This window comes from Dermacentor variabilis, chromosome 4, assembly GCF_050947875.1.
Source record: "Dermacentor variabilis isolate Ectoservices chromosome 4, ASM5094787v1, whole genome shotgun sequence".
Classification (NCBI taxonomy): domain Eukaryota; kingdom Metazoa; phylum Arthropoda; class Arachnida; order Ixodida; family Ixodidae; genus Dermacentor; species Dermacentor variabilis.
In genome coordinates this window covers 70,685,423-70,707,428 of record NC_134571.1, presented here as the reverse complement: position 1 = coordinate 70,707,428, position 22,006 = coordinate 70,685,423, and the positions used below count along the sequence as shown (strand labels likewise).

The following is a 22,006-nucleotide window of genomic DNA, read 5'->3' as shown; positions in this document are numbered from 1 at the left end:
AAAGAGAATTAGATTCTTGGTGCGGCAGAATTCCCATGTCGGAGCGTGCTGTAGTCGTTACTTGCGGGAAAGAAAGTAACGCCGGAAAAAGTAATATTTCAAATTTCAGCGCAGCTCAGCCGGCTACATGTGTAGTTTGCCAGCACTAGAGACTAATGGGCGCTATTTGCGTGATACAGTTTACGTAAAGCAGACCTATTTAAAATATGTCTCACACACATAAATATTTTTAGTCAATCCTGAAACTTGAACACTTAGGAGGAGGAAAGGGCTATTGGAGACACCTTGAGCAGGTGTTGAGACAGCACTACATGAAGGCATAACCAAAGGAAAGGTGCGAAAGCTGGGCGTGGAGGACTCTTTTGTGGTGCCATGAAATACGACGTTCGAATGATGTGCTACGCTCTCGTTGCGTGCGTTCACGCGGTTGTCTTTTCAGCCGCCTATAGCATGTGATGGTGACTGTTTTGAGCTGCTAGCTTGTGATAGAATGCGAGTCACTCTGACCGCTCCTGCAGTTATATGAACTTGTGAAGGCAGCGAAACGGTGTACCTCCGTGTGCGCAGAAACTTGTGCAGTACTGTTCCGTATAATCCATGTGGCATTGTCTTGCGCCTAAGTGCCATGCGCGCAGGCCCTCGCGTAAAAAGCCGATTCTACCACTCAGAAGAGGCTTACTGCGAAATCTTGAGTCGGAACTCGCTCATGCGGAGCGGCATGCTCACCTGTGATTGCACTGCTGACAGGCAAAGCACTCCAGGTGATAGACGTTGCCGCGTGCTCTCATGACCATCTCAAAGGCTGGGATGGTCTTGTTGCACGCTGAGCACAATCCAGTGGTGCCGAATAACCTGCGAGAGCGGATTCGGTGTTTAGTGATTGGCAGATGTACAGGCGCCGGCAGTTAACACTTTGCAGCGTGAAATACACCCAAAAAACTACAAAGTGCTACAAAGTGCTACAAAGTAGGCAAATGCCACAAAGTCTGCTCAGAGTTTTGCTCGCAAATTCACGATGAAGTACAGGTGATGATATATTTTATAATTCTACAGCGGTAACTATGGTGCACACATTAACACTGTAAGCGGGTCTCTATATATTTCGAATCAACGTTGTTCGGTGTGTGATCAATGCGGCCCAACATAAGAGCTACATCGATCCTTCTTGCTGTGATCTCACCCAGACGCAATTTAATGCGTCGACCTCCAAAACATAGAAGCGCACAGACGCGACGTCACATACCTGACACACGCCTAAGCTTTGAGACACGCGCAAGGTTAGCGTAAACACAAAGCGACAAGGCAGCAATGAGCATCAAAAACAAGTTTTTGCATAATCCGAGCAGAGATTAGATAGCGCTGTTAATGAGGGTCTGTTTCGATAGCCCCTCAGTAAGTATTTTATGTTCTTAGGTTCCTGAGCGTACATTCAAGTAAACCGTTTGTGTCCTTAGGACACCAACGGTCTACTGTTATTCACAAAATCGCTTGGCTCACTTTGGCCAGCTATTCTTAAAAATGGAATATGCATGGTATTCACTACAACGAGCGGCATGAGCAACGAGATATCGCGGTGAGCGTAAGTGAGGAATATCCACGCTATAACTTTTTAGAAATAAGTCGGTCCAATAACGTAGTTCGACAAGAGCAGAACACGGGTGGACCGCAAGCGAGAAAGGTATTCTGTACTGCGATAAGTGATCAGGGCAAGGAGCTCGTAACGGCATTCTTCGACGAAAGAAAAAAAAAAGTTTTCCGGCGCCTCTCGAGTTGCACATATTCTTTGCGCATTACTCTTCGAGCCGTTCAATCTGAAACATCCGTGCTCACGGACGTAATGTAAAATAGCCCGTTTCATAATTACGCGGTCGCTCCGGTCGACGTAGTTAAAAAGCGGAGAAGTAACGAGCACGAAGTGGGCACACATAGGGACTTGCATGAAATCAAACGTGTTAACGGAAGAAACTCACCACATGGACCGAGGCAAACAGGCAATAATGAGAATCAAATTATCTTGTGGTTTCTACGATCGGGTCCGGGACAAAAATGAGATAGTGCTACATACACCCATGCTCACCCCCCGTTTCTCCCCCTCGTCCCCAATATTTTGCCCGAAGCAAATAAAAAAAAAAGAAATACGCCAGAGCCATTCACCGCAGCGCCTCGGGCACGAAACAGGCTCCAAGCATGTATGCAAAACGGCAATAATAAATGAGTGCCCTGTTTAATTAGATTTCGCGATAAGTCGAAATCGTTTCGCTAATGCAAGCCCGGCCACAGCGTCGGGCCGCCCGTTCGTTGCTGACGGGAATAAAAAAAAAGAAAAAGAAAACTAAGCGTGAAAAATATTTTGCGACAGAAGTGAGCAGAGAAGCATGTAAGGATGGGCCACTCAAGAAGCAAATGAACACGCGCGCCACATTTAATAATTAGGCAGCGAACAAACAAGAAACTTGTTTGATTTGAGAAGAAAGAAAAGAAGTGAAATTATCTGCGGGAACGCTTTCGAGAGCGTCCTGATGTAAAAAATGTAATGGCCGCGTATATTTCTGTCTAAACGCCTCCTTATATCGCGCGCTCTCTCTGGCTCTTCCTTTCTCGTCTGGGGAATCGCGGCGCTCGCTGATTTTACTTTGATTAGTTACAGTTTAATTTTTTTTTCACCGCCGTAGCTCCTATCAATTTTTTCCAGCACCTCTTTAATTATCATAAGCTGCATGCAACAAATATCTCCAATCTCGGGAGCGCACTTTGGACGGCTTCTTTTTATAAATGCGATTTGCGTTGCGAAACGCCTTTAAAGCACCGGCGGTTCTTTTCTTGTTCTTTTTTATTTTTTTTTATTTTTCGTCTCCTTTCTCTTTTTTGTGTACCCCAATGTGCCCATAACGCCTTATGTCTTTCGCTCATACTTTGGTCTGCGAAAATTTCTTGTTTCGCTTATCGAAGTGTGATCAGAACATTTCGTGTATAGAAGATATATTTGTTATGTCTTTCACATTTCAATGACATGTTTTTTCAGTGTTTTGATATTTCCGTCTCAGTTTGTGTCATCACAAAGAAAGAAGCAGGTGAAAATTTTCAATCCTTATTTTTTTGTTAATCACATCAACTGATACTATGACAGATGTTACTGCGCGGTAGATGAATATTGCCCCATAATTATGGCCTGGGTTTTCTAGTTCGGCACCGTCAGACAGCGAAGCACAAATAAAAACATTGACACGCTAAGCCGATGCGGAATCGTACAAAATTAAAAAAAAAAATGTCTGTACAGCAGACGTTCTTAAGTTTGACATCACCTAGAGGACCAAAAAAGGGATGCTTCTTATAGACGCGGTGTTCATCTCCGTTTTCTGAACGCATTATCTATTCAAGATTAGCTAGCTTTTGTAGCAGGATAGTAGTTCACGCTACCTCTATGGTGTATCAGAATGATTTTATGAGTAAATAAATATTACTCTGCACTATGTCGTTGAGCAAACATACCCAAGACGACGTCTTACCGAACCGAAGTAGCAGAATATTCGTAACATGCGAGGAACGTTTCTCATGAGTGCGCAATATTTAGAGGCTGTTGAAGGGACAGTTTATATGGGCGGTCAATGGGCCGATGCCTGGAGGCCTTATTTTCTACGTTGCGCGTCAGACGCGTTCTTTATATGCATCTCTCTCCTTTCTCCCTCAAGTATCATCTCATCTCTTGTTATGCTCTAAACAAAGGAAAGGGCACTTAACTCGAGGTACCAGGCGCGGACTGCCGCGCTAATCTTGGATATAACCTCCACCATGATCCTGCGAGAAACGCTGAGGCGGGAGCACACGAATAACTGGTTTTCGCCTAATGTGGGAGGCACATGTTGAGCCGTACTGTAATGTGCTTCTGCTCGCTGATGCGTTTATGAAGGACAGGCAGTCAAACATAACGTGATCTACACATGTAATTATTGCACTGCTTCAAAACACTTCGATAGGTGTTATCATAGGCTTGCACTATTGTCCAGTTATGCCTATATTGGGGCTAATTGGTTCGTTACATCAATTGAAGTCATGGTGCAGGATTGACACGGACAAGAAAGGCGAAAGGATGTGCGCTAACTGACAACTGAATTTTATTTCAGAAAACCGTGGCATTTGTACCGGCTCAAACGAATGAAAATCATCCCACGCGCAACCCAGCATTTTCCAGATAGGCCATTTCCTTTCTTCTCAATGGGCTATCTGGATAATGCTGGGTTGCGCGTGCAATGATTTCCACTCGTTTGAGCCGGTATTTATACCATATTTTTCTGAAATAAAATTCAGTTGATAGTTAGCGCACGTACTGTCGCCTTTCTTTTCCGTGTCAATCCAGCGCTATGACTTCAACATCGTCACTGTCTGAGCCCGAGATGGCATCCCATTCACCGCAGTTCGCAATGCAATTGCGAAGCTCGTCTTTTCTTGGACACATGGCGACGCCGGCTCACCGGACGACGATATCAGGCCCCGCTAGGCAGTAGATACCACTCGGTGGACCACCATCTGTGGTCCACTACCGAGAGGCCTCCGGGTGCATACTCGAGGCTCAGCTCAAAACGACGGCTACCGAAAATAAGGTCCGAATTGACGAGCTCCGGCTAGCTTTCCCGCTAGGCATCGCGGGCCCGTCATCATCTTCTGGTGCCGTTGGAAACGATAAACGATCATCTAGTATTTCGTCGAGCTCCGATGATAGAGTGCTACCACTCCAGCACACCCCCAGTCAATGGATCTTGGACATAGAATACTTGTGACAATGCTGGAACCCAACCTCCTGACTTCGCAGTAGTCATCAGCCGGGTGCGGAGACATTCATTTGCTGCTGAGGCTCGCGAGAAACCATCGGTTTCGGCGCAGACACAGCTGTCCCCTGCTTCGAGCATTGAAAAGCATCATCTCCTGCCAATGGTACAAGTTCTGAAGGGGACAGTCTGGCTGCGCGTGATGCTTTGTCAAGACCAGCCGTTCGCACTGCGACCGCCTTCGCACTGCGACCGACCGCAACCAGTGCAATAGACTCCCCTTTGTGAGGCAAACGGTGGTTCAGTGTCCGACATCCCCTGCCCCGTTTTTTTCAACTGCGACAAGATGATCGTCGGCGAGAGCTGCGACCAGAGCGTAACAATCAGTGCCGACCCCAGAGAAGTGGCTGCGCACTGAACGGTCCTAAGGACGACTACTTCCATTCCTACATCTTGCATGCAAGGGCTTCCACCACCAGCGCTCCTTCACAATCGTCAGAGCTATCTTCAGCAGTGTGCTATCAACAGATGCGCTCAGGCTAGTGCGCTCACACGGCGAGCGCAAGAGAAGATGAAGAGGCAGAAGTAAACAGGCGTTTTGGCGGACGGGCGATTGTTTGCTTCACTCTCCTTTACGATAATATATATTTAATAACACGGTGAAAAACAAAGCCACTTTACACACACACACACACACACACACACACACACACACACACACACACGCGCACACACACACACACACGCGCACACACGCACACACACGCACACACACACGCACACACACACGCACACACACACGCACACACACACGCACACACACACGCACACACACACGCACACACACACGCACACACACACGCACACACACACGCACACACACACGCACACACACACGCACACACACACGCACACACACACGCACACACACACGCACACACACACGCGCACACACACGCACACGCGCACGCGCACGCACACGCGCACGCGCACGCACACGCGCACGCACACGCGCACGCACACGCGCACGCACACACGCACGCACACGCACGCACACGCACACACACGCACACACACGCACACACACGCACGCACACGCACACGCACACGCACACACACACACACACACACACACACACACACACACACACACACACACACACATTTATATATATATATATAAAGGTGCTTTGTTTTTCGCCGTGTTAACTGTGTTGGTAACAATGGGCAGAATGTCGACCAACTTTCTATGATGAATAAAAGATCAACTCTATTTTAAATTCTGGTAGGGGTTTACTACGAATGCAGCCATACAGAATCAAAATTTCTTTGCTCTTAAAGAGTGAATTGTTAAGCGAAAATCAATGTCGTTCCATGGTTGAATTTCCTTCGAAATCGTAGTCAGTTTCTTTTTCCGCGAAAGTATCGGCCGAGATAGGTTTACACGTCTGAAACCTGGCTTGAGATTAATATGCAGCGTCGGCACACCCGCTTAGACAAAAGTCTTACAAGGAATTAGGGACTAACTGCAAGGTCTACGGGAAACAGGTAACCGAGATTGAAGAAACGAATTAACGTTGTGGAATACGAGCAAGGAAATTGAAGCACTGTTCAACAGAGCGCGTCGCACGTGCTGTCATTGTCTTGGTTGGGGAATAAATGGCAGAGGAAGGCACACTGCTCTCACCTCCGTTTCGGCGAATTGTTCTTCAACACTCTCGAAGACTGGTCAGCCCGCACAATGAGGCCTTGTGCCTTTACGGCGGACTCGTGTAATCCTAAAGGAGCTTGAGAGGCCATTCGTTAAAATATTTAATGTTGAGTACATTGAAATTTCAATAATTATAGTTTGCCTCTCCAGCCATATTATCAGGTGTCCAGTCCGAGCTTAGCCAAAGTGTCCTGTCCGAGCTTTCGAACGCCTTAACAAATCGTCTACAACTGGTACTGTTCAAAGGAATGCACTGTTACATCGCTATGGAACAAGAATACGATACAGCAATTTCTGAAGAAGTCAACACATCTCTTCATCATAGTCAACGCTGAAAAGCTCTGTTGGAATATCGTATATGTACGGACATTCACGCTCAGAAATGCGTCCGAAACAAAGGAATGACCACAACAAGCGTGGCAGAACGATAATATTCACGCTTTCTATATACGCTAGTTACGTTGTTACCAAAAGCATTGCCTTTTTGCACGCTCCCACATGCTGCTAATTTCTCAACACAGCACCATTTTTATTTTTTTATTTCTTTTATATGATGTTGAACATGTATGGGGACCCGCGTCAAACACATCGGCTGCGCGGCGTCATCAGTGAAATTACGCAGCGTAAGTCAAGAGGTGCACAGCGAAAGCCGGCCGAAGGACGACACCCTTCGTACCGAGCCGCTAATGAGCAACGAACAGTATTGTAAAACAAAACTATAAGAGACGCCGCAAAACAAGACAAAGCGCCTAGAACCGCCGCACAAGCAGCGGCAGCACAGCAGGCAGCTTGAGGCAACAGGGGTTTGATTAGCGAAATTAACCGAAGGCCCCGAGAAACGCTGGCGCGCGCCGCGGTGTCTGCGGGCCACACAATTTGAGCCGACCTTTATCGCGGGCCGCTTTCGTCGTGAGAGGATTGGAGAGAAGGGTTCGGACTCGCCCGCGCCTTTCTCCTTTTCTCGTAGGGAACAGATCACCGCACTCCATTACGTTAACAGCCTAATTTGTGGAAATCCCGGGACCCGAGCGAGGAGAGGAGATTGCCGGCGACCGATATCGACTGGAGCCAATCGCCGTCGCCAGCCAGCGCTCGCGTGTGTGCGGCCGGTGTCACGTTTCGGGGCCGCACAATGGTGGTGGCACCAAATGCTCCCTTGACCATGCCGTATAAATATCTAAACGGAGAAGGCCAGTGCTAACTGTGTAGGTTCGGCCACGCGGGCTTTTTCCCGTACATGCCTGCGCGCACAGAGGAATGGCCCACAAATCTTGCCTGGGAATAAAGCGTGCGTGGGCCACGGAGCCGTTTTCGAACGGCGTTGTTTTATTTGGACCCCTTTCTCTCTCACTCTCTTCCGTTTTGTTGTTTTGGTTTTTCGCAGGGCGACCCAGAGTGGCTTGGCTCATATTAACAAAGGCGGCTGCTTCGAGCATTGTTATCGAGATGGCGCGCTCACATCTACGCTGTCGTTTTCCTTCTTTTTTTTTTATCCTCATTGCTTTTTCATTGAGAATAGAGAAATGGAGCTACGTAAATGGCGATGGCGCTTATTCTTAGATGACGAGAATCGAAAATTATGAAAACAGTGCAGGAGCGACCGTTGTGTGCCATGTGTGGTCCTACTTTTGAGCGTGAAAGCTGCGACTGCAAACTGAAGCATGAAAGACAGACCCGTAACCAAAAGTGCGAGCTTGTGTGCGTTCGTGTGTGGGTGCGTTCGTGCGTGCGTTCGTGCGTGCGTTCGTGCGAGTGTGCATGCCAGTGTGAGTGCGCGCGTACAATTTACAAGGTGGCAAGTAAGTGCAGTCGTACGCACCGATGAACGCGGCAAAGCAGGAAGCAGCAATAGGTATCCCTAGCGCGCCATGAGCGGTTACTTAATAATACGTGTACGGAGTCACTGAGTACGAACGAGCGCCTCACATTCAGAACCGAAATATCGGAACAAAATGATGATCTGGCTCAGCTACAATGATGCACGTCGTTACGTGCAAGAAAAAGGGAAACGTTTCTCAGTGGCGTGTAATAAGCTTATGGCAGCAACACAGAACCTGGCAGTTATCTACCGTTAAATAGTTCCATGGATTTCCAAAATTGTATTCCCAGTCTAATTAAAAGGATTGCTTCTGATTCATTCAACCCCCTTATGTTCCATCCGCCGAAGTAGCGAACTACGCGGCCGGAGTAATCCCAAGGTCAGCGCCTGCAAACTGTGAACTCTTCCTCTGCTAACGTTCATCGTGCTTCAAGACCAGAGGGAGGGCTCTTGCGGGAATAAATTCTTATCCATATCCCGGAGCAGTAGCGTTCAGAGCAAAGTGCATTAACATTCGCTATTAATTGCACCTAATCTTTTTGTAAGCGAACAGTGTCACCCTACTTTACCTGGGAGCCTGAGTACATATACACCAAGGAGCAGCTTAATATTAGAAGTGTTGTTCCCTCGAAACGGCGTATGGGTTTTTTAACGCTTCCCGCGTCCTTGAAAGTGTACAAACAGTGTCAAGTTCTCGCGCGACTGCTGAACCACCGGAACCACAATTTCGAGACTGAGCATTGCGATAGCACTGTGTAGTTATAAAGCTTGTTGACCAATCTCAGAGTGTATGTCCAGGTTTGAACTGGGAAGTTTGAGTCTCGAGTAACAAGATTACTTAAGCGCACGAAGACCGTCATATATAGCGTTTCGAAGCGTCCTCAAATAATACAAAAAGACGATCGAACATTATTCGAAGTGGGGCAGCTAGGCTAACTTCCGAACCATTCTGGGTCGGAAATGCGAGAGACGCGTGAAACGAAGAAACTGTGTACGTGGGCGACGGCATCGCTTGATCAAGATCAGGCAAAGAATAAGGTTATTGTTGTTGCCTCAAAACATGGCTCGTACTCGCGAGGGGGTGGTGGAAGATCAGTTGCTGATCTGCCAACCAATGAACTATGCGGCCAGAGTGTACACAGTGTTGATCATTCCAAATGCTAAAAAAGAGCAGGGATTACACACCCAAAAGCCTCAACCCCTTTTCGCTTCCTCAACCTTTCATCTTAAGCAACTTCGGAAGGTGGGCCTGGTGGACAGGTTTCTTAATTCCTAGCAAATAGAACGGGGCATGAAGAGGAGATACATGGCAATCAAATTATTCTTGTTATGATTATGATTAAAATCCATTGATGGTGACATTTTGCGCGCACGTGCCTAATATCAATCACCGCGAGTACACGCAAGTGTGTTGCTGGTATAGTTAACAATACCTATGGTACAGTGCTCTTGAGGGACTCTAGAAATAAGTATGGCAATTTTGGCGTTTTATATCGTACGTACTCTTATGAATCGTTCTTCCTTGCTGTATAAATGACTATTACTCCTTGTATATGCCGTTACCTGCATGCAAAAATTGTTCAGTTGAATGCATGGGAATTTGCACATATTGTCGTAGCCTTAAGATCATTGGCGTCACACTGCCTGAGCGGCAGATAAAATTGAGCGACAAGTTAGCGCGTCTGTATGCGATATCACTGGAGTATCGCACAAAGACTGTATACGAAGATGCTCGTACTCGTAATTATGAAAGCTGGAACTGTCTTTAACGTTTAATAAACGTCGCTTCACGCATGATAATATTGCGCCAAGATGAGCACCAACTGTTTATGAATTTAAAACAAATGAGTCTTCCGCATTAAGCTTACTCAACGTGCACGAACCGAACATTACGTGCGTGTACTTACGTTTTATGGTCATGCCTTCTCGCATACGCTATGAGTGGCTGATTTATATTATTACGTTCACGAATGAAAGATGTACGTAACTGGTTCCACAGCCTCGCGTCCTTGAAGATGTTAAACAGAACTTCCACAACTGATGTTTTCAGCAACGTTCTCCGGACATCTTTCGTAATCTCCGTACCCATTCACCTTGGGCCGCCAGAAAATGAGCAGCAGCACCTTCATTAAAGAAGGCTCCATTGTAAGGCACTGACATTTGCCCCCTCATCATCTTGCGACTGTGCGACGCAGTCAAATACAGACAGGAGCCAGCAGCGAATAACGAAAAGAAAGACGAAAGAATAATAGGAAAACACAGCGACTCGTAGCAGTTTCTTAAATTACCCGAATTCGATCTCTGGCTCCTTGTACCACTCGTTCAGACATCCCCGCCCTCCCCCAACGGTCCACCTCATCCGGCCGCTCTCTGTGCATTCTGGCCCTGCCATAGCACCCACGCGGAACGCTAATAAAGCTCTAAATTACGCGCCGCCTGTGCCTGGAGCACTTTATGCAAACGAGCTCGATCTTATACGTGCGTGGCCGCGGAGAACGCGCGCGCGCGAGCGCACACGTCGATGGCGCGCGAGACGACCCCGGAACCGTTACCGTCTCGGTCTGCACAAAAAACTCGGAGCGCACGGCGGTGTCCAAACTTCCGCCGCCGCTGCCACCGCTTCATTCCTATCTCGACTTTTGCTGCTCGGGGCACGGACAGGACATTAAGCGCTCCGCCGTTAGGACGAGGAGGCGGCGATCCTTTGTCTAAGGGGGAGCGAGAGAGAGAGAAATAAGGAAAGTGAAAGGGTGGATGAAGATGTGGCGCGTACGGTGTGTCGCTTGCATATATACCGCATCCCCATACGCACTTCAAGAAAACAGCGCCACAGAAGGAAAGCGCGACACGGGATCTTTTTTCTTTTCTTTTAATCTTTTTTTTTTGCATAGGCTCATGTCGCTCTTGGAATTGTCTTCCATCTATTTGCGTTTCTTTTATTTAATCTTTCTTTTTTTCAATTTTCGGTGCACACGGTTTCCAGTCTCCCCGGTGTCCCCTCTGTGGTCCTTGACGTATCGGTCTCTGACGCTGACGACCATTCTTAATCTGCGTTTTTGCTTTCGTAATATTTATTGCTAATCCGCGTTCTTCGCCCTTTGACGATACCTACTTAAACGCAGCGGGAGTGGCCATTGTCGCAACGGGGGGTGCAGAACAGCGCTCATCCGCGGCGAACGAATCCACTCAGATACCACGGCCTGCACCGAGACATTATTACAAATGACGTATTTCGTATACGAACCGCGCTCTTACCTTCACCCTCCGCATTTCGCCCGGGTCTCGTATTTTGTCTTCTAGCACGAAAAAAAAAACTAAAAATAAAACTCGATTATTACTCTTCTGTCCGCCTCTCCAGGTTTTTCCCCTTCGATTTTTCTTTCTCTTTCCTTTTTTTTTTTAATGTTCTCGTGGTACCCGCCTCTTCATCGACTCCAAGGGTGACACTCTCCGCTTGTCTTCCGAAGAGCAGTGGCAGCGAGTGGCGACCGTACACGGGGGAGAAAGAGAAAGATTTCTGGAACGTGGTCCGAAATAATAAGGCGTCGTTAAGAAGGGGAAATTTGCCTGGCAGTTTGGTCTGCCCGGTGTCCCGACGCGACGGGCAGGGCTGTATGTGACGACGCTTGGTGGCACCCGCGCGCTCTCTCGCAGCTATTAACTGAAGGCTGTTCGGTTGAACGGTATAGCATCCTTCTCTGCCCCCCTGATTTTGCTTTTACGTTCTATTCGTTCTCACCGAGTCTTGCCTTGTCGTCTGCCGCCGTGAAGGTACGTACTTTTGCTGTGTAAACGAATGGCGAGTTAACTTTTTGTTTATCTAGGGGACATTTCATCTTCGCGTGACGGCAGCCTTTCCTGCGTTGCGTCCTCCTAGGTGCAGGCGTAGGATCTTGGTTGTCGTTTTCTTTTTCCTTCAGAATCTTTTTTATATATGTGGCGTGTGTAATCTATTCTGCCAGTTATTAGAGCTCTCTTCATCACTCCCACGGGAGCGCTGGCAGTATTCTGTGACGAGTCTCGGCATTAGGGTCAGCATGGGAGCAGTTCAGCCGAGAAAGATAGATGAACAAATCAGCCAGGGCCACCGCGGTTGCAATTATGAGATCTCGCATGTAGTTAAGGGACAGATTGACCTATCAATTATCTGGGCTGCTAAACTTCCTGCCATAGTTATCTATATACTAGCCATACTGACTGCTTGAAAAAAGAAAAGAAACCATTTCTCCACTGCTATTTTTTTTTCTCTTCGTTCCTTATAAAAGATGAAACGTCGCCTAATAAAATGGTTTGTTGCACCTTTACCACGGTGCAACTTCAGGGACGTTTTTCTGGAACCTATAGTCCAGAATTATACAGGGTGATGCACGTAATACTAACTTCCGCCAAACGTTAATTATATTCGAAATCCATGCAGCTCGACCGAACCAAGGTAACGTTTGCTGTTGTTTGGAAATACCCAGCTCATTTTTGCATTCTGCGTAATTAGATAAGTTGTCCTTATTAATTAGTCAGCTTCGCGATTGCTATACTTAGGTGAAAAGTGTCAACGAGAAAATTGTAGAGCAACATGAAAAACTCCCGATACGGCTTTCTGTTGCGCAATACGTGCCACATAAATGTTTTTCCGAGCGTGAAAGAAGGCCGCAAATACGCGCAAAATTGCCGCGCCACTGACCGCTCGAGGCACTTTGCGTGTATTCGCGGGTTTCTTTCACGCTCGGAAAAACACAATTATATAGCACGTACTGAGCAACAGAAAGCTGTATCGGGAGTTTTTCATGTTGCTCTACAATTTTCTCGTTGACACTTTTCATCTTATTATAATAATAGAGAAGTTGAATAATAATTAGGAATAACTATCCAATTAGGCGGAATGAAAAAAAAAGCATAATCTGAATATCTGCAAGTGACGGCAAACATTACCTTAGTTCTGTCCAGCTACGTAGCATTTGCATAATTTTGATGTTTGGCTTAAGGCAAGGGATCAGTATGGTCAGCGAAAGTACAGCTTGCGTAACTGATAAAAATTGAAACACCTTCTCTTGCTCTATTTTTCACTTTTACTTTATTACTAATCAATATCAACGTTAGTTGTTTCTTTAGGGATATTCATAAACCTTCATTATAGTGGGACAGGACAGTATGGATTGAGAGCGCATTTTACGCAATGAAGTACCTCAGCAATGCCCGGTATTTGTATTCGCATCAAGATAACCTGTCCAGCTACGCCCAGCACATTTCTATACCGGGTAGATGTCGGACGTCAGTCTTGGCACAATCGGTACGTCTCTTCTAGACACCCCTTAATTTGCATACTTAGTATAACGCCCGTTGCAGACATGACATGCCTATACTCCCTCTCTAAGTATACCAACAACGATTCTCAAACTTCGCTTTCATTTCATTGCTTGTTTTAACGGTCGGAGTACATTTCGTTTTATTTAAATCCACCTATCACGAGGCTCCTGCTCGTTACGTTTGTCAGCTGAGGCCTGGGAGTTCCTTGTCGAAGAAGCAACCATCTCGGCATGCTTTAGTCTTAGTTTCTCGTTCTCTACGTTCGCAACACTTCGCTACGCGACCCTCGATGATCCTGGCGGATTCTAGTTGGCCGAGGCGAAAGAAATGTAGGAGACTGCTGCGAGAACAGCCACAGTAGCTTGTCTCATCAGCATTGCTTACGTAGACCCTAGAGAAAGGATAAGGAAGAAAAGGCTAAGAAAGTGCGAAGGAATCCCCGCTACAAGATCAGCGTTCTCCTGCCCATATCTCTCCGCGTTTCCTTTCCTTTCCTCTTCTCTCGGTCGCGCGCGAGAACTGGTTTCGGTGGCAAACCGACGATCAGAGGACGAGAAGAAGGGGGGGGGGGGGGGGTGAGGCAAAGAATGGTTTTCCGATAAGCGAGGATCGATAGCCGGAGCTGAGCCGATTCCGGTGGCTGCCGGAGGCACTCATCCCTCAAGTGCTGCTGCGCGAATATGGCACCCCGGCTTGTACCTAGCACGGGACCGACAGCCGCGATACGGCTGCCTAAAGAGCGATGGCGGAGCGGGAAGGGAAGCACAGTGCCAGCGCTGCCATTGAAGAGCTCGCTGAGCACTCCTCATTAAGATATCGCCGGGCGAGTCGATCGCTGCCTCCTTTCCCCCCCGATGCTGTTCGAACGGCGTGGCGCGTATGTGCACGCGTTCCTCTTTCTCTCTTCCCGATCACTCGACTCTTAATGCTGCGTCGCTTGCAGGCTCTTGTTTGTGTTCCCCCGTGTTACATTGAATGAATGAATGAATGAATGAATGAATGAATGAATGAATGAATGAATGAATGAATGAATGAATGAATGAATGAATGAATGAATGAATGACAAAGTCAGCTGTAGAAGTGCTAGCCAAGAAACTTTTGAGAAAATATTGATAAATATTTTTATATGCTTCAAACAAAACGGCTATCACCCAAACACTAAATAACTTAAAAGTAAAATTTCATCGCTCTTATTTTCTTTTTTTAGCAAGAGAACTTTCTATCAAATATATAATGTTAACATTTCTTGTAATCTACTTCCTCCATGGCGTTCAAAACATTATTTTTTTCTAGTTTCGTGTGAGCATGCAACAAGACATCTCAAATGCTACACTTCAAATTTAAGTTTGCTCCTTCCGTGCTTTCGTATTTCTCGGATTTACCTCTACCAGCACGTTAAAAAGTTTGTGCACGGGCTCTTTTGTCACGGAAATTGTCTCAGCCCGTTTAATACACATTACAGCTCTAGAAACGCATTAGGCCCTGGAAATGGCAGTTTATTTAGGCTTCCTCTGCCTGGTGGCTATAAGCGCTACATGATTTAAAGAGTCGGGAGTACCAATAATGCGTTCCCAAGTAGGCTGCATGCTGTCAGCTTGAATAAAGAAATAGTTACAAAAACAAAAGCACGTTGGTGAGACATGATCAACATGTGAATAATATTTTAATACATTCACACTACAACCAAACCCAAAGAACATGACGAGCAGGACCGAATATTTTCTTGCTAATTAATTAATTAATTAATTACCTCTTACGCATTTCCTAACTGGCCTTTTTGAGCGCTTTTGGCTGAACCCCTCTTACAGCACAAGAACTCTAAGGTCAAGAAAGATCCCCGCAAGGAAAATCTTTTTCACGGGATTGCGATGTTAAATAACTACATAATATAAGACACCAATGATGTGTGCATTCGAAACTCTATGTAATAATCTTATTATATAGTGCGGTTACTTCTTTTTTATACTCAGCTACTGTTAAAGGTTTGTTTTTGTTTTTCAATTTTTGATATCTATATTGCTATGTTGTTTAATTTTTCTGTTTAGGTGCAGTGACTTTGGGTAGGTGGTTCCTTCATTAGCTACGCTATACTGTCGCAATTAATTACTGTCGCACAACCAGAGGTCGTCTGTGTGTCTTTGACAGGCGGCATATTTGTCTCATCCCATCCTTGTTTATCATACTATTTGCGGCGCCTTTTACATCTGTCAGCCTGAGAATTTCGCCCAAAGCTTGCATCTGTGCCAGACCGCGAAGGTTAAATAGAATGAAAGGAAAATGTGACACGGGACTCCGCAAAAATTCCACGCTTGCGTAATATCAAGGACTGTTCGATTACAGCAACCTTCGTAGTGACTGTGCAATTTGAAGATGTCGCTGGTTGGGGATGCCTGCAATTGCCAGCTCTTTTTAACACAATGAAGGCGCGTATAGACACTATCGCGATGTTTTAAGATTCTTGAAAGTCGCAGGCATTAAGCCATTGAAGTTTACTGTAGCTGAGACATCTCTGCTTATGTAACGAATGACGCGAAAGTTGCCTGACACCCAAAGTGCCTCGTTGCAATGTAGCTATAAAAGCAGTCTTTTTCATCGTTTCTCTACATTCTTTTCTATTGCTTTGAAATACAATTTTTATTTTTGTTTGCTTGGCCTACCCAGGCAGTGTGTTGAAAGTACTCGGCCTGCGAGAGCAAATCCCGCCATTTCCTTCTACAGGAGCCGCTCCCTGATTCTGACCACGCGCCGAGGCAATATTTTTTTCTAATCACCGCTCCCTGAAGTGCCGCAGAGCCCTAGCCATGGCGCCGTTACGTTGTATGTGTGCCATTCTTACCGTAATCCGCGCGTTTAAGCATTTTCGTGGTTTCTTTCCTCACATTTTTCTCTGGCCCGACGTGCACACCTCGGGACACTCTAAGGCGGTGCCGCCTAAAGTTTTATCGTGTGTTGGAGCCTTTTCAAGTGTATCTTTAGTAACAAAAGACGGCTGTGGTGTCTCCTTCCGTTTCATTTGTCTGTGTGGATTTGTGCATGCGAGTGAGTGAGTGAGTGAGTGAGTGAGTGAGTGAGTGAGTGAGTGAGTGAGTGAGTGAGTGAGTGAGTGAGTGAGTGAGTGAGTGAGTGAGTGAGTGAGTGAGTGAGTGAGTGAGTGAGTGAGTGAGTGAGTGAGTGAGTGAGTGAGTGAGTGAGTGAGTGAGTGAGTGAGTGAGCGAGCGAGCGAGCGAGTATATGTGTTTACGTGCGTGTGCGCACGCATGTGTTCTTCCTTTCCTGCCTGTTTGCGCACGATATTATACACATTGCTCTATCGATATCATCTGACAATACATTCGGGCTTGCCATGAGTAAAAAGAGCATCTATAGGTTATTGTCTCATGAATGTTGCTTGCTGTATACTGCAACCAACGAAACCCATCGCAACAAGTTAATTTATGCGAAGCAAGATCTAGTCGCGATATACTTAATTGCCAGCTCGCGTTCAGCAAACATATCTCAACCGCAGCCGATGCACACTTGCTGCCTTGGTCCTGCTCCATCTTATCACCATACGAAACATCGCCAGCCGCTGCCAGCGGTTATGACACTGCGACAGGGAAAAGATAAAGAACAGGGAAACGAATACAAGTAATCGTAAACTGCGAAAGCTTTATAAGGCATCTATGGCCAAGTCGTATAAAGCAGCTGCTGCGTAAATGAAGAGACTGGAAAAAAGAATGTAAGCATATTTTTGTTCTTTCTCCGCTTACATGTACCGGATTATGTGTGGCTGTATGCGATGGACGGCGTCCGTGAAGCTGCTTCTTAATTGGCGCATTATACGCACCCTTTATGCCCCGAGCACGCAGGGGCCACTGATCGGCTTGGCTCGGCTCGCAACGGCATTTTCTTCCTAAGCTCTCGCGCGTGAGGTGGCTATCTAGCACCACGATCCGAATGCGTAACGCGTGATTCCTTAGCTGGCTGTCGAGGCTTATCGCCGCGTGAGGAATGGGCTCGCGTCAGTTGGCCGTGATGCCGACGGGGCTTTGACCGGGCGTTCGCGAATCGCAAGTACAGTTGAGATGGTACGGGAACCGCGTCTTAATATAAATCCGTAATACTGATGCCTAAGCTCTTTGTTGAAAGTTACTTGGTCAGGACGCCCGTGAAAATAGCTGCTACATTATGGTGCGTTGAAAGTCTATGAGTTTTCATCAGTTTTACCAGTTGATAACCTCGTATCAAAATGAAGGAATCCTTCAAAGCCGTTTTAGGAAAAATTAGTTTGGGGGGACGCAGTAAAAGTCCGCTTTTGAGGTAGGCTCGTGTATACTCCCGGAAAGTGCTGAAGAAAGAAAACAGGCTAGAAGGACGTTGATCGAAAATGCTGTCTTCGTCTCATAATTTGTTTATAGGTAAGGCATAGTTTTTATTTATTTCATTTCTTTATCTTGTAGCATCCGTGTGTTCGCAGCATGTTGAAAGTCCTCAAAATATTTTAATTTCGGAAGCGATCATTTCAATTTTGCAATCATTACTATCTTTGTTTTTTGTTCGTAGGTTGCAGGGCAATCAAGAAACCCGATATTTTGGCCATCTGCATACGATTTTGAAACATAGTGCCAGTGAAAGAGCTTTCACAAACTGCAGTCTCCTGACCGCCAGGTGTTGTCGCGTGAATTCAAACTGGTGTGCGAGAGACACGCAGCTGTGAGGCGCCATCTAGCGATAGAGCGAAACATCTCTTCAGGGGCATTAGCAGCAAGTGGGTCACGCTACAATCTAGACAGATGCGTGTACGAATTCGAAAATATAAAGCCATGTTCGAGTAGAATTACATCGTTACTCGACCTTCATTATTTGATAGACCCCACTGCTGTCGTCTCTAAACTACAACAATACTTTGTTGGGCAACTAAAGCGCCGATGTCGCAGCTGCATTTCTAACGTATTTTCTGTCATTGCGCTTGTTTCGTGCCATTTTGAGCATTATTTTTCTCCGAAGAAAAAAGTGAACGCCCTCTCGATGTCAACTGAATAAACTGTGAATGGTTCCAGAATCCGTTACATCCAAAAATAAGAGCACCTAGTTGCTTTATGGAGCGTCACAACTGGTATTGATAAGATAAGCAGCCTTTAGGCCTTAATGATATATCAGGTGCAGGAAGTTCTAGAGGCTTTAGATGAGCGTGATATACGCACTCGGTGAATTTTGAAAATGAGGCGATCAATCAACACTGTTTAGAAAGCACTAGACAAACCCGTACGGCGCTCCTATGCGCTTAAAATGGCCTGTCAATTTCGGATAGAAGCTGTCCGTCTCTCTGATACTATAGGCGTAGGTTTTGTTCTAGTTCTTATCAACAAAAGCACGAATGCGGTTGACGAACGCCACATCGGTACGTCAAATGCAGTGACTCTATGCCGAGGATTTAGAACACCATGAGCAGCAGGTGCGCCGCTATTAAGCGTTGGTGGCTGACAGTGTTGTTCTAACGCACTGTGGATTTTTTCCCTAAATGTGGTCCTCGGGCCTGCGATATAGACTGCGACAGTGACGAGTGGTGCTTCAGAATTTTGCGCGATAATTCCCGTCCCCCTACTACTTTTTCTCTTGTTTTATCTCCTTAGTTCTCTTTCCCCCTTCCTTTTGTGCTGCGTATCAAACTGGATGTTTTTTTTTTTTCGGGTTGACCTCCCTGCCTCTGTTTTGTTTCTCTCTCTCTCTCTCTTTGTTACTTGCCCATAAACTAGGGCAATTGTTCGAAGGCGTAAGCGTCATGTCCCTAAACTAAGTAGCACGTGTGAAAATAAACACCCACGATGCCAGAAGGATCTGCAGCTACACCCTCTTGTAACACAGGGATTACATTTCTTGTAGGGGTGTGGATGCGCGCGAGTTAGCAACTCCCTTTCAATCTTTGAACAACGTGCTTGAGGCGCGGCAGCACCAGAGGAGAGGGGCGCAAACGAAGCACTGTTCCTGCGCGTCACATTCGCGCTATACCTTGTAGTTTGATCACGTTTTAAGTTTTTCTTAAAAGAAAAGTCTATAGGTGATTTATGTCGTGGCCTCATATGACAAACTTGTATACTTGAGAGAACGAATGAGCGAACGAACTAAAGAAAGAAAGAAAGAAAGAAAACACTTTCCAAGGACATTTTACGCTACCAACTATAGGGGCTCATCAAGAAGGAATGCACGTATTTTGTTTTGCCACCAAAATATGCTCGGCGACGCGGGAGCAAAGTAAAAAGGCATGCACTGCCCAGTTCTCATGCTAATCCATCGTAATCCGAAGCTTCCACACGCTACCCACCTCCCCGAAATAGTGTCCAACCGCACAGTCATCTGTCACGCCACTCGACTCCCGTGGATTAAATTACGGTGTATGCCGCGAGCGGCCGCGCACCGTCGAGCATTCGTCGCGCAGTGCTCGGGTGAGTCAACAGCGTCTCACGGTTACGGACGAGTCCGAAAGAAGATACGGTGCCGCGTCAAGCTCACGGGCCAACTTGCCGCCCACCATGTGCGCGAGGAAATGAGGAGGGATAGCGTGATGCATTAGCGAAGTGCGCAAAATACGATGCAGTTGCCGTATTTGTCTCCTCTCGGCGTACGCATCATGATCTAGCTAACCCTGCATGGCTTGGGTGTCGCCGCCACGTGAGTAAGAAAATTACTGGGAGTTTTTCTTTGCTCTAACGCCTTTCGTAAATCACAGTGCTAATTACAAAGTCGTGATAACTGTTACAATGTTCACGACGAATTTGATGCGTGTGGGGGTACCATGATATCGCGCCTTTCAGTACAGGATGGTGACGGGTTTCGCTGACTTGGCAAGAAATGGTGTGATGCGATGGTGGAAATTTCTGTTGCCGAAAACAACGATTACTACAAACACACTTTTACTTTGCGGAACTTTCGGACATTTTTTTTTTATTTCTTGCAAGTTCAAAGTGAAAGTCCGAAATAAAAGAGTGCGTACCTGACAAATGTACCCGCTCCTGCATACAGTTCAGAAAACGCTTCTCACACACGAGCAATAACAACTCTGTTCTACACGAACAGGTAGTGAAACTGAGGAAGAAAAAAATTTTTAATTTTACAGTTCTGGGCATACAGAAAATTTTCAACATAAAAAATTCCTGTAGACTTGTAACTTAATACAGTGCCTCGGTAATTATAAAGCAACACTCATTACACGAATACAAAATCGACATATATTCGCACGCTACTAAGCGTTAACAAACCATAAAGGAACATGCGCTTTATTCGACTTATTGAGTACTAGCCGACGTTTCCGGTCTGTTTACGACGCTGAAAACAACGAATGCCAATTGTAACTAATATGAAGCTTAGGGGCGCGTGTTGCAAGCCATAAATGTGACAATCCGAACCGAGCGTGCGCGTCAACGAGACGGAAGCCAGACGTCGTCGCCGCGCTGATCCCGATGTTCGCAAATCGGAGAACGTGGCCAAACGCCAGCGACTTAACGCGGAACCACCTGAAGAGACGCAACTCTTCAGGTGGTTCCGCGTTGAGTCGTTAGCATTTGGCCGCGTTCTCCCAGCTGCGAACCTCGGTATAAGCGCGGCGACGACGTCTGGCTTCCGTCTCGTTGATGCGCACGCTAGAATCGGATTGTCGATGGATGCGCATGGCTTGTGCATGCCGTTGCCGATACACGGGATCGCATGGTGTCAGACGCCCGTGACCGTTGATAAAAATCAAAAGGTGCTATGCAACTTAACGGAATGTGCCTTCATTCAACTTTAACGTTCAAAAAATACAAGTCTAAACAAGCAATGAAATCACATATGCATTGCATTGGTTCGTTCAGCATTTCTTGGGTTTGTTGCGTGGTCGTTAGCTTTGGACTGATTGATTCAGTTTGCAATGGGGGAAAGCTTTGCGCTCAGTCATATTTCTACCTTTCGGCCCACGCAATCGGCCCACGCAAGAGGCCGTGTTTCTACCAAAAACCTCACCTCTGTACATAGCATTGGCCACACGCGCTTCCCGGTATACATTATGGTTACATAAGTAGCAGTTGCCGGGAAGCGTGAGAAGCAGTCAAGAATCTTTGAATATTATTGCGTTCCACTTTTAAGGGCTAAGCTTAAGCGTCTCTAAAATTTTTACCGAAGCGATGTATAACCTACAAACAGTTTTTGGAACATTATCGAACTCGATGCATCTAGCAAGGCGGTCATGTAGCTAAGCTGGTTTTCTTAGAAAACAGAAGCTTGGAAAATGTCTTTTAAAATTGACAGCATAAACAAAAAGCAGAAGGGGTCATTCGCCTATTTCAGCTACTGCCACTTTGAGAGCTGTCTGACAAAGGATCGTAAATATTATAACTGATACACCTGGGCCCAACGCTCCTCTGGAAAGTGTGACGTCCCATCTACAAACGGTAGGCACCC

General features: G+C 46.4%; 1 protein-coding gene across 2 annotated transcripts in view; it reads right to left on the bottom strand.

The window, feature by feature from the left end:
- The window catches only part of LOC142579335 (uncharacterized), a 163,931-nt gene that overhangs the window by 5,612 nt on the left and 136,313 nt on the right, over positions 1-22,006 (bottom strand). For both annotated transcript variants that reach the window (XM_075689410.1, XM_075689412.1), the window contains exon 3: positions 727-852. In XM_075689410.1, the coding sequence (XP_075545525.1) occupies positions 727-852 (126 nt within the window). The remainder of the gene's footprint in view (positions 1-726; positions 853-22,006) is intronic.